The following is a 12,834-nucleotide window of genomic DNA, read 5'->3' as shown; positions in this document are numbered from 1 at the left end:
TATTCTTTACAGTTATAGTATTATACAGCATATTTCCGTGTCTCTAAGGCTCATGTTTATTGATAGACAACTTTGGCTGTTGGTTTAAACAGGGAAGGGAATGGGGCACTGGATTGGGAGTCAGGCCCCATGGTCCTTCTCTGCCAGTTGACCTTGCCACATAACCTTGGGCAAGTGCTAAGGGCTGTCCAGACCTCTGGCAACTGGTTTGTCAAGTGAGAGTGTTCATGTTCATGACTCTTAAGTGCCTTCCCCCTATGGTCCTAAATCCTAGGACTGTGTGACAAGAACAAACTAGGAGTTAATTAAGAAAAACATTGTGTCTGAACATAGGCTTGTGATGTCTGTTTTCGTTAAAAACTAAAGGAGTTAAAAACTTTAGGAGCCAGAGAGACTCCTATAAGAGTGTCGGTCTCAGGGCCCCCGGGTGGCTCAGTTGGTCAAGTGTCCAGTGCTTGATTCCAGCTCCAGTCATGATCTTAGGGTCATGAGACTGAGCCTGTGTCATTGGACTCTGCACTCAGCAGGGAGTCTGCTTGAGATTCCCTTTCTCCCCCTCAGCCGCTCCCCCTGCTTCTACTCTCTCTGTTTGCCTCTCTCTAAAATAAATAAATAAATAAAAAGTGACAGTGTATGTGTTGGTGGACCGAGGCTATAAGTGAACCCCATCTCCTTAATCTGCTGAGAAGTGTACAAGAGGCAATAAAAGTACACTTCCCGTGAGGAACACCAAGTAACGTACAGAATTGTTGAGTCGTTGCATTATACGCCTAAAACTAGTGTAACGCTGTATGTTAATTATACTTTAATAAGATTTTTAATAAGTAAATAACAGTGGAAGAGAAAGAAAAAAATATTTAAATAAGATTTTTTTTTAAAGTTAATAACGGTATCCTTGTATTTCCAAAAGACTTTATTCCTAGAGTTTTACTGACTCCTAGATTTATTTCATGCACTTTTCCTTTTTTGGTTTTTCAAGATTGTATTTATTTATTTGAGAGAGAGAGAGTAGTGGTGGAGAGGAGGGACAGAGGCGGAGAGAAAATCTCAAGCAGGCGCCATGGCCAGTGCAGAGCGCGACGTGGGGAGATGGGCTTTTCAAGACAAACTGTTTGCCTGGGTTGAGCCGGCATTCTGATGGGGGGAGGCAACCATCGGAGGAATGAATATGTCAGCGAGTAATAAATGCGATGAAGAAAACACATCAGGGCCAGCAAGTGAGGGATAGCGCTTTATTGGAGTGACTGGGAGAAGGCTTCCGAGAGCGTAACTACTGAGCAGAAGCCTGAGTTGTGTAAGAGAGTTAGCTTGGTGGAAGGAACAGCCAATGTCAGAGCTACACGGAGTGCCATTGAGGCACCACAAGAGCCTTATGTAAATCTGAGCACTAAACGATATTTTGCTTCTTAGGTAGCAAAGGTTCTCAAAGGGTGTGCATTTTCTACTTTTTCCCTGAATGACAGCCAAAGTTAAGAGAAATGGGACTTCATCGCAAGAAAGTTAACTAGGCTTTTGAGTTCACATGTACCTCTGACATGGGAACTACTTGTGACAATTGATTGACTCATTGATTAATTAGTTGATTGATAGAGTAATCATCTTGGCCTGGCTCCATATAACAAAAGTGGAAAGTTACTTGTCTCTTTTTTTCTTAAATTATACTAGGGGTAGTATACTATGTAAATATAACCAGGGTAGAAGTTGATACCAGTTTCAGTCATAATTTTAAATTGAGGAAGATGATTCATGGATCACACAGTGAAAGGAAGCCGCCATAGAGAAATAAGCTCTCCGTTGTTTTTTTTTTTAATTCTTTTACTTTTACCATAATAGATGCTGTTTAACACTTGTAAATATTAGTGGTTTCTTTATGGTAAGTGATTATTTCAGAAACAGATTTACAAGTTATTATGGAATTTGTTATTTAGAATACAAATGTGGATTATCTGGTATCTTAAATTTAATCCTGATTGCACTATTATATCAGGTGAATGCTTTTCACATAATTAAAATAGTCTAAATTGGGAAATGTTCAGATATTGTTTTTTTGGAATGCAAAACTTCTAAAAGAAATCTCTTCGAAATGCCTTTCTATAGATTTTTTTTTTTTAAAGATTTTACTTATTTATTTGACAGACAGATCACAAGTAGGCAGAAAGGCAGGCAGAGAGAGAGGAGGAAGCAGGCTCCCTGCTGAGCAGACAGCCTGCTGCAGGCTGGATCCCAGGACCCTGGGATCATGACCTGAGCTAAAGGCAGAGGGCGCCCCCTTTCTATAGATTTAAAAGCAAACAAAAATGGAACTCTTTGGAGGAAGGTCAACCTTTGTGTTTGTTCTGAAAACCCAGTCATGAGGTTATCACATTAGTCTGGGGGTGAGAGCTGATCTAAGGAGGTAATGGTGAAGGTAAAGGAAAAGTATCAATTTAATAAATACACAGGAGAAGGGTCCAGAGGTTTGGATGGCTGTGGGATGAGGGAAGGAGAGGAATCTTCAGGGCACCTGCCAAGAACGTGATGCCCAAGTAAACATGTTTCTTTTCTTCCTTCCTTTCTTTCTTTTTTAAAGTTTGATTGATTGATTGATTGATTGATTTATCTATTTACTTGAGAGAGAGAGCACACACTTGTTGGGGAAGAGCAGAGGGAGAGGGAAAAAGTGAATCTCAAACAGACTCCATGCTGAGCATGAAGCCTGATGCAGGGCTCAGTCACCACCTGGAGATCATGACCTGAGCTGAAATCAAGAATTGGATGTTCAACTAACTGAACCCCCCAGGCTCCCCAACATGTCATTTCTTCTGGGTGCAATTTCAATCATCTCCTGTTGTAAAACCTGAAAGCAGAGTTGGTGACTGGGAGGATATTTAGGCTAGCAGTGGTTCAGTCTTTTAGATTTTCTTCTCTGTACCAAGAACTGGCCATTATGGTCTCAAGTCATAAGCCTGAGTAGAAGTCACAGTACAGAAACCTGTCCCAACCTGTTGTGACACGTGAAAATGTAGCCATTTATATATATATATATATATATGCTTTTGTTCACCAGAAGCAGTTACAGTGCAATGATCAAAAGTGTGGTTCTGGTCTTTCTAATTCTGAATCCCAATAACCCCCCAGTACATTTCTTAACTTCTCTTTGCTTCTGTTTCCTTCCTTTTAAAGTAGGCATGTACATAGTGGTACTTACCTGTTCATAGCAACCATTATTGTTCTCTTGAGTTATTAGAACTTATTTTCTTTATCATCAGATTTTCAGTTGTGTTTAGATGCTAGGAACTGAAAATCAAAATTTCAACTCCACTCCAGCAATTACATGGGTCTTATGAAATGAATCTGCTTCTACCAATTTGTCTTGCTATCCTTCTCCCAAAGCACCTTCTTTTTCTTATCAGGTAGTCTCTTCTCTTCCCCATGAATGCATTTACCAGAAATGCCAACAAACAAGTAGTTTATTCATTTTAGTCTCAGATTTTATTTCTGTGTTGAATTTATGGCATTTCTACGGAAGAGCCTAGAAATAGCCCCAAAAATATAAGAAGCCATAGGAAAAATGCACTATAACTTCTTTGGTAAGTAATAATTCAATTTAATATTTAGCTTAAGAATAAGTATGGTCAGAAATGTGTTCCTCGGGGCACCTGGGTGGCTCAGTGGGTTAAAGCCTCTGCCTTCGGCTCAGGTCATGATCCCAGGGTCCTGGGATCGAGCCCCGCGTCGGGCTTTCTGCTCAGCAGGGAGCCTGCTTCCCTCTCTCTCTCTCTCTGCCTGCCTCTCTGCCTGCTTGTGATCTCTGTCTGTCAAATAAATAAATAAAATCTTAAAAAAAAAAAAAGAAATGTGTTCCTTTTCTAGGATAAATGAATTTGTGAAGTGAAACAAAAAAATACTGAATCATAACTGAAATCTGTTAAATAGTGTGGGCCAAGAACCATTTCCTAGGCACGTTTCATGTGTTAACTCCTTAATCTTCACATTAGTTTTATGAAGAGAGTGCTATTATTATTTATGTTTCACAGACATGGAAACTGGGCACATAATAGTTAAATGACATCCCCAAGGTCATGTAGCTAAGAAGTATCCAAACCCAGACCATAACTTGGCAGTCACCTCCTCCACCCTCTCCTATCGCCCATGCACTTTCCTTTCTCAAAGATAACTTGTGTCAGAAGATATTTCACTCTAAAAAGTGAAGTAAGAAATTACATAGAACTATCAGTAATGCTAACAAACACTGATTTTACTATCATGTAGACTTCCCTCATATGGGACAAATTAAATAAGCTACGTTTAAATCTAGATGACACAGGGGTGCCTGGTTGGCTCACTGGTTGGGAGGCTAACTCTTGGTTTCAGCTCAGGTCATGATCTCAGGGTTGTGAGGTCCAGCCCCTCGTTGGGCTCCGTGCTCCGCAGGGCATCTGCTTTAGGATTCTCTCTCCCTCTGCCCTTCCCTCCACTTACTTGCTCTCTCTCTAAAACAAATAAATAAATGTTTTTTTTTTTTAAAGCTATATGACCCATTAACATGCACTTTCCATCAAAGATTTTCTCATTAATATATAATATTACAATTAAGAGTAACATTTCTCAGTGCACCTGGCTGGTTCAGTCAGACGGGCATGTGACTCTTGATGTTGGACTTGTGAATTCAAGCCCCATGTTGGGTGTAGCGTTGCTTAAATAAATAAACTGTAAAAAAGTAAGATTTTTCTGTAAGGTTACAATTGTATTAAGTTTGTTCTTAAATGTAAAAGTGGGTTTTTCCCCCTTAGAACAGTGTGTTAGGGTGACTGTGGAATGGAGCCCTGCATTGGGCTCCACACTGAACGTGGAGCCTGCTTAAGATTGTCTCTCTCCCTCTGTCCCTCCCCTACCACACACTCTCTCTCTAAACAAAAACTGAAATAAAACAGTGTGTTAATGTATTCAAATATTCCAATAGAAACGAAACAAATCAAAGAGACAAGATAATGTCACTATCAAGAAGATAACTACATTTGAGAAACCTTTTCATGCAATAGAAACCAATTCCTGATGGGGAGGTCAGAATTTGTGCCTTGAGGGTGATACTCTACATGGGTTATGACTACCTTGTATGACATTGCAAATGGCTTATTTTCAATTAGGCTGGGCCATTATAATAAGGCTTTACTAATAAGCAAAATAACTCATCTGGCTATCATTATTCTTCACATTACTTTATCTGGCTGACAAAAATGGACCATAATTACTCATGTAATTTGTCTCTGATATTTTTATTCTGAAAGCAGACTGGATTATGGAACCAGTTAAGTCCTCTTAGGGCATCTTCTAATTAATTTGGGGGAATTATTGCATAGGTGACTAAACAACAGTACCAGAGTTCATCTTTGGTGAGGAAATGAGCATCCCAGTATCCTAAAGCATGGCTGTTAAGTGTCTTTTCACTTTGACTCTTGAAGGCAAGTCAAAAGTCCTTAAGTGTCATCTACTGTCGTAGTTCCCTTTTTTTTTTTTAAGATTTTGTTTATTTATATGACAAAGAGAGAGCACCAGGGGGAGGAGCGGCAGGCAGAGGGAGATGGAGAAGCAGGCTCCCCGCTGAGCAGGGAGCCTGATGCGGGACTCGATCCCAGGACCCTGAGATCACGACCTGAGCTGAAGGCAAATGCTTAACTGACTAAGCCACCCAGTCAGGTAAAAACCTAGTTTTTAGTAGAAACATACCTCAGTAAAAAATGAAGAAATGGAGAATTTGAAGTAAATAAATTACAGCAAACTTATTCTTGATCCAGCCTTGGTTTTTTGAGCTCCTGCTGTGTACCAAGCATCATTGTGGGTACTAGGGACATAAGTAATGGGCAAGACAGATGCAGTTCCTATTCTGATGGAGTTGCACCCTAACAGGATATGGACAATGAGCAAGTACATGATTAAATAAACAAAATAAATTTAAATATTGAGGGTACTATGAATAATACAAAGCTGAGTGATAGGATGGAAGATGGTTGGTGATTAGGATAGACTAATCTAGATTGAGTGTTCACAGAAGACTTCTTTGAGGAGGTGACATTTGCACAGAATACCTAAGGGAGAAGAGGGACCCAGGCAGGGGAGAGTCCATGGGGAAAGATATGAACAGAATTACGAGAGAATAGGGTGTAAGGAAATTGACATCATAAGTTTACTCTGAGGCAGAGAAAAGGAGTGAAGAAGCCCTGGGATGATGGAGTGTTCATCCCAGGGCTTCTCCACTGGAAAGAGAAAGAAAGTCCAGAGCACTTTATGGCTGGAACATAATAAATGAGAGGAAGAGTGATACAAGGGATGGTCTAAGATGAGAATTTATTGAGCTCCTACTGTGTACCAAGCATCATTGTTATAGAAGATCATGAAGAACTTTATATATCAAGATGATGATATATCAAGATGAGGGGCTCACCCTTTTTTTCCTATGGTGCTGAGAAGCCTTGAGACAGTTTTAAGCAAGAAACAGTACGATTGTTAAAACATTTTAAAAGACCCCGCCCAGACTAGTGTGAAGATGATGGATGACAGGAGGACAAAAGGGGGAACAAGAAAATCACCAAGACCTGCTCATGACTTGACAGGTGGTAGCAGTCAAGAGGGATATAAACTGAATAATATTGTGGGGGCAGAATTCCCAGCAGAGTCTGGTGGGCTGAAATGGGACTTGAGTCAAGGGGGGAAACCAGTGATGACTCCTAGATTTTTTTGTTGTTGTTGTTCATTTGTTTGTTTGAGCGTGTGGGGTGGTTTCATTTGAAATGAAAAGAATTGTGGCTATTGGGGAAGCAGAAAACCAATACTTCCAATTTTGACTTAGTGGGTTTTGATGTTCATTAGGGATGATAAATAGCAGTTTAGATCTATAAATGTGAACCTCATGGGAGGCATAGTCCTGGGTATTATCTGTTGTAGATATTACTTAAAGCCTTGAAAGTAGAAGGCTCATCAAAGGAGGTGTTGTAGGTAAGAGAAGAGAAAGGCGCGAAAACAGTTTGAGGTCAAGAAGGAAATGGAAAATGAAGGAGACTGAGAATCAGCAGCCAGTAAACAGGGAGGAAATTGAGAAGGTGAGGGAAGCCAAGGGGAGAAAGGCAGAGATCGACTGTGACAAATCTGGCTGAGAAGTCAAGTAGCTTGAATTTAGGATCTGTTGATCGGGCACATGGACCTCCCCCCACCAAGGGAGTTTCAGGGTAGTGCTTGAGAGCAGGAGCCTGTGTGAAGGTGGCGTGGGGTGGGGGGGACTTGCAAGAAGAAAATAGGATGTGAAGATGTGTCAGCAATCACTAGATAACCCTTTTGAGGAGCTTTGCTGTACAGGTGAACAAAAATAGAATGAGAAGGAGAAGAAAAAGAGTGACATCAAGAAAGTGGGTTTTGTTTTTGTTTTTGTTTTAAAGATGGGAGATGCTGTGTATGTTTCTGTGATGTTTGTATGATGACAGGAATGATCTGGGAAACTCATGGATGATTCAGGAAAAAGAAAGGGGAAATTTTAAGGAGCAGGAGGAGGTGGGATCTAGACCATAGGAGGAAGATCACGTTGATTAGAATGGAAACATTTCAACTGCTACAACAGGAGGCAAGCAGAAAACACTGGTCTGTTGGATGGAGAACATGATACCGGGTATCATGTGGACACAAAGATGATGTCATTCATGTCTGTGTTTGTGTTTTTCTTAATTATGTGTATTGCATTCTTAACCTAATAAGAAAGAACTCAGACTTATGATTGTACATTAAAATTATGAACAACAGTGGCGAGAGTGGACATCCTTGTCATGTTCCTGATCTCAAAGGGAAGGCTGTCAGCTTTTCCCCACTGAGAATGATATCACTGTGGGTTTTTCATAGATAGATTTTATGAAGTTGAGGAATGTTCCTTCTATCCCCATACTTTGAATCATTTTAATTGGGAACGGATGCTGTATCTTGTCAAATGCTTTTTCTGCATCAATTGAGAAGACCACATGGTTCTTCTCTCTTATTGATTTGTTCTATCACATTGATTGATTTGCGAATGTTGAACCCCCCTTGCATCCCAAGGATAAATCCCATCTGGTCATGGTGGATAATGTTTTTAATGTACTGTTGAATCCTTTTAGCTAGGATCTTGTTGAGAATCTTGGCATCCATATTCATCAGGGATATTGGTCTGAAATTCTCACACTTCTCCAAAGAAGACATACAGATAACTAACAGACACATGAAAAAATGTTCATCATCATTATCCATCGGGGAGATTCAAATCAAAACCACATTGAGATACCACCTTACACCAGTTAGAATGGCCAAAATAAACAAGACAGTAAACAACATGTGCTGGCGAGGATGTGAAGAAAGGGGAAGCCTCTTACACTGTTGGTGGGAATGCAAGTTGGTGCAGCCACTTTGGAAAACAGTGTGGAGATTCCTTAAAAAATTAAAAATAGAGCAACCCTATGACCCTATAATTGCACTACTGGGTATTTACCCCAAAGATACAGATGTAGTGAAAAGAAGGGCCATCTGTACCCCAACTTTCATAGCAGCAATGGCCACAGTTGCCAAACTGTGGAAAGAACCAAGATGCCCTTCAACAGAAGAATGGGTAAAGAAGATATCGTCCATATATATTATGGAGTATTATGCCTCCATCAGAAAGGATGAATACCCAACTTTTGTATCAACATGGATGGGACTGAAGGAGATTATGCTGAGTGAAATAAGTCAAGCAGAGAGAGTCAAGTATCATATGGTTTCACTTATTTGTGGAGCATAAGGAATAACACAGAGGACATGGGGAGATGGAGAGGAGAAGTGAATTGGGGGAAATCAGAGGGGGAGACAAACCATGAGAGACTGTGGACTCTGAGAAACAAACTGAGGGTTTTTGAGGGGAGGGGGGTGGTGGGATGGGTGAGCCTGGTGGTGGGTATTAAGGAGGGCATGAATTGAATGGAGCACTGGGTGTGGTGCATAAACAATGAATCTTGGAACACTGAAAGAAAAAATAAAATTACGAAAATTTTAAAAAACAAGCCAATATTTTTATATGAGCTTGATAATACAAAGCGAGTCATTAAAATAGCACAAACTCAGTAGCGCAAATTTAGGACACCATTAATTCTGTTGCAAAGTAGTTGTAGGGCATTGTGTAGATATCTTCTTTAGCACAGGGGTAAAGATGGCTTATGTTTATATTGCAATGCATGTATTTCTTAATCCATAGGAGAAACTATAGGACAATAATAGACTAGAAATACTTTTAGTAAAAATATCCATCATTATATACTATGGGGTTCAGTAAATAACCAATAATAATGTCAATGACAGTTGCTGTAAATAACTGTAGGCTTATCTTTATCGTTTATCAATTTATTTGTCAATTTAAAATCAAGAGCTGGGGCACCTGGGTGGCTCAGTGGGTTAGGGCCTCTGACTTCAGCTCAGGTCATGATCCCAGGGTCCTGGGATTGAGCCCCTATTGGGCTCTCTGCTCGGTGGGGAGCCTGCTTCCCTTCCTCTCTCTCTCTGCCTGCCTCTCTGCCTACTTGTGACCTCTGTCTGTCAAATAAATAAAAATTAAAAATCTTAAAAAAAATAAAATAAAATCAAGAGCTGATAACCAAGACCAGCTGAAAACAATATTAATGAAGTGCCTGTAACACAAAATGTCCTGTCCTCCCTAACACTGTAGGTATTTCAGTAACCTTTTATGTGTAGCTCTACAGGAGACCCAGATTTCTTAGACTTCTGGATTGGGATCCTCAACATATCCTAAAATTTCACTGACTTTACTTATGAATACAAAACTTGAGGAAACCCTAATCACTTTGTAGGTTACTCGTACCCTTACCGTGGGCAGAAATGAAATTATATGGACTTTATTTCCTTCATTGCCCGTCATGAACCAAAGGAGGCATTTGGATTTTTAGACCAGTTATGTCAGTGGCTGTCAGACTGTACTTGTAGAACCATGATCCTGAATTCTCTTCCCTCCTTCTGTAGTTCTTTCCATCCTTGCAAATTTGCTACTTTAGAGGATGACATTAGAAGGGATCTGGAGGGGAGAAAATGGATCTGCAAGAAGAAGACACGTTGCGTTTGACATTTGGGTTTGTCTTCCTGGTTTTGAATTCCAGTGTTGGCAATTAAAGGTCTTTGATTTAAGAGGGGGAAGGGAAGAGGTGCCTGTGGCAGATGGCACTGGGTTATCACTGCCTCCTTACTGTGTAAAGGGTGCTTTGAGGTCTGTGACAGCTCCTCACCACAACAAAGGGGGGCAGGGAATTGGGGAGCAGGCATTAGCCACCTGGGCACACGGACACTGATTAACTGATTTGCTCCCCTCATTCCACACAGACTCAAGGAACCATTGTCAGTCTGGGCAAGGAAGATCTTGTTCTGCTGGCTGAAGTCTGGGAGACAGTGGGGTTGCAATCCAGAAGGGTTTCTGTGAAGAAAAATTGTACCCAATATATGCGGAACAACTACCTTTAGAGTGGGAGTAGGGAATCATTTACTCATTGGACTGGCACCACTTGGAATGGGAGTTTGGTCAGGGTAGACTCAGAGTAAGGCGGATAGCCAAAGCTGACTCATGGGGGTACTTCCTCCAGGACTGTCCCCTCTTACCCCACACCCTAGTCCTGGTATCCAGTTGTCCATCCCTGTGTCGGAGTCCCTTTCCCTTCTTTGATCATCTTTGCACGTGGAAATCCTTTACAATGACCCTGGGCTAGTTCTGTTTGCAGAGTACACCTTTGGTCTCTGGGAACTGTGTATCTTCGTCCCACTGTGGGTGCAAGTGAAGTTTTCTCCTGAAAGTATTGAGTAATTGTCAAAGGAGTCCAGGCGATGATAACATGATGCAATTTGCTTGTAGGGAGAGCACTGGCAACAATGTGGCCAGAGAGGGGGGCCTGAGGCTGGAGACAGAAAGGCTAACTAATCACTCTTGCAGAGTCCTGGCCCAAGCTAATGAGGGTCTACTGACAATATTGAGGAGAAGAGGGATTCATAAAGATATTAATATTTTAGATATGCAAGCATTTAATGGCTAAGTGGCTGAGGAAAATCGAGTTCCCTGCCAGGTGCCTTTGTGTTTTTTGGGTGCATAATAAACTGAATTTCCCAACATTGAGATGGAACCATAAAGAAATAGGAGAGAAGTCATGTTGTCATCGCAGTCGGATTTGGACACACATTTATTTTGATGTTTGTCAGCCTTCCTTCTCTCGTAATTTGAAAGCAGTCTGCAAGTAATTGAATTCTGTAAGGAATATTTTTGATCATTGTTTGTTCTGCCTGTTCTTTTTTCAAGGATTCACCTTATCCATTTGCTTTTGAGAGCTTGGGGTGTATACAACATGAAGGAGGCACACACATGCCATTGAAATTCTTGGGGCTGATTTGAACTTTGTTTTGAAATAAACAGATTGTCTGCCAGTCCTTACTGTTGTTTGTGTTGTAGTGGGTCCCGTATAATCCTGGCCCCTTCCAATTCCTGCCTCACAGCCTGATAGGTATTTTAAGCAGCTGCTCATGGAAGGTAAAATTTAGCAATGATCAGAATGGCATAAGGTGGGTTTGTGTTCAAGCGTAGGGTTGCTGGACCCGTCCTTCGAGTACCCTTTCTTTTGTACTTTTTGCGCCCACATTTTGGCTGAGAATAAGTCTGGGAAAGCTGCCTTTGGGCCTCTGAGTGCATTGCCAGCTCTGGCGATTGCAGACAAGTGACTGGTGTTGTACTAAACACCACTGAAATAAAATAAATGAGTCTATTAAAGCTTGGAACTCCTGAGAACTACAAATGTAAAAGCCGTCAACAAATGCCATTTGCTGAAACTGAGGCTCCTCTAGCAGATGGGTGAAAGTTAAACATGAATTGCACTATTTCTTATTCTGTTGGTTCATTTGTTTTTAATATAGTATGAAAAAAAAACCTGCTATTCAGTTACTTCTGGCATATGTTTCATGGCTGTTTGGGGTATTCTGAGAAGATCTTTGAAATGATAGTCATGCTATGTTTTATTTTATGAATTCATTGAACATGTAGAAAAACAAAGTCCTTGTCAGAGTTTTAAAACTTTCTTTGGTCATATTTCCTATATGGAAAATCAGAGAGAAATAATCACCACATGTTCACAATGGGATGTATTGTCTTTTTTTTTAATCTTTTATGTTGGGCTGTAGTAGAATAATATCGGTCATATCTAACAGTTCTCATTCATTTAGTACTTGAATTTTCTTTACAGTATCTTAGTTTCTCACATGCTGTCTAATCATTTGAATAACATACACAGAAGAACAGTGTTTTTAGCCCTCGTTCAATTTAATGACTTCTATACCATTTAATACGATCGCTATTAATCAATATTAACTTGCAAGAACTGTAATGGCATTATTAATCATTCTAGAATATTTAGCTATTTCTCAGCATAGAACTCAGTGTTTATTTTATGACTTAGTTGAGTTGTTTATGACTCTCAAGAAATCTGCAGCTTTCTTGCCTTTTTCCTGATTCCTAAAGTTATTTATCTAATAGTATTTCTGAGAACCAATAACCAAAGCAGAACCAAAGAAATTTCAGCATAGATGGAAGAATGGGGAAGCAGTTAAAAAAATATTTAAATGGTCACAAAACTGTCTCACATTTGTGAGGACGGATAATGGGCAGTTACACTGTTTTTTAACTTTGAAACTTATTGTGATTTTCTTTACAGGCTCAGGTTCCTGTCGCTTTAGTTACTCTGACCCTGGCATCGTCGTGTCGTACGCCAAGAATAATACCACAGACTGGATTCAGCTCGAGAGAATTAGGTTTGTTATCATTTCAGGTAG

The 12,834-nt window shown here is 40.3% G+C and overlaps 1 protein-coding gene across 2 annotated transcripts in view; it reads left to right on the top strand.

The window, feature by feature from the left end:
- RELN (reelin) overlaps positions 1-12,834 on the top strand; it is a 510,603-nt gene that overhangs the window by 280,447 nt on the left and 217,322 nt on the right. For both annotated transcript variants that reach the window (XM_046020402.1, XM_046020401.1), the window contains exon 9: positions 12,717-12,813. In XM_046020402.1, coding sequence (XP_045876358.1) covers positions 12,717-12,813 — 97 coding nt within the window. The remainder of the gene's footprint in view (positions 1-12,716; positions 12,814-12,834) is intronic.

Source organism: Meles meles, chromosome 10, assembly GCF_922984935.1.
Source record: "Meles meles chromosome 10, mMelMel3.1 paternal haplotype, whole genome shotgun sequence".
Classification (NCBI taxonomy): Eukaryota; Metazoa; Chordata; class Mammalia; order Carnivora; family Mustelidae; genus Meles; species Meles meles.
Note: the sequence above shows the minus strand (reverse complement) of the source record. Positions and strands in the feature narration are given on the sequence as shown.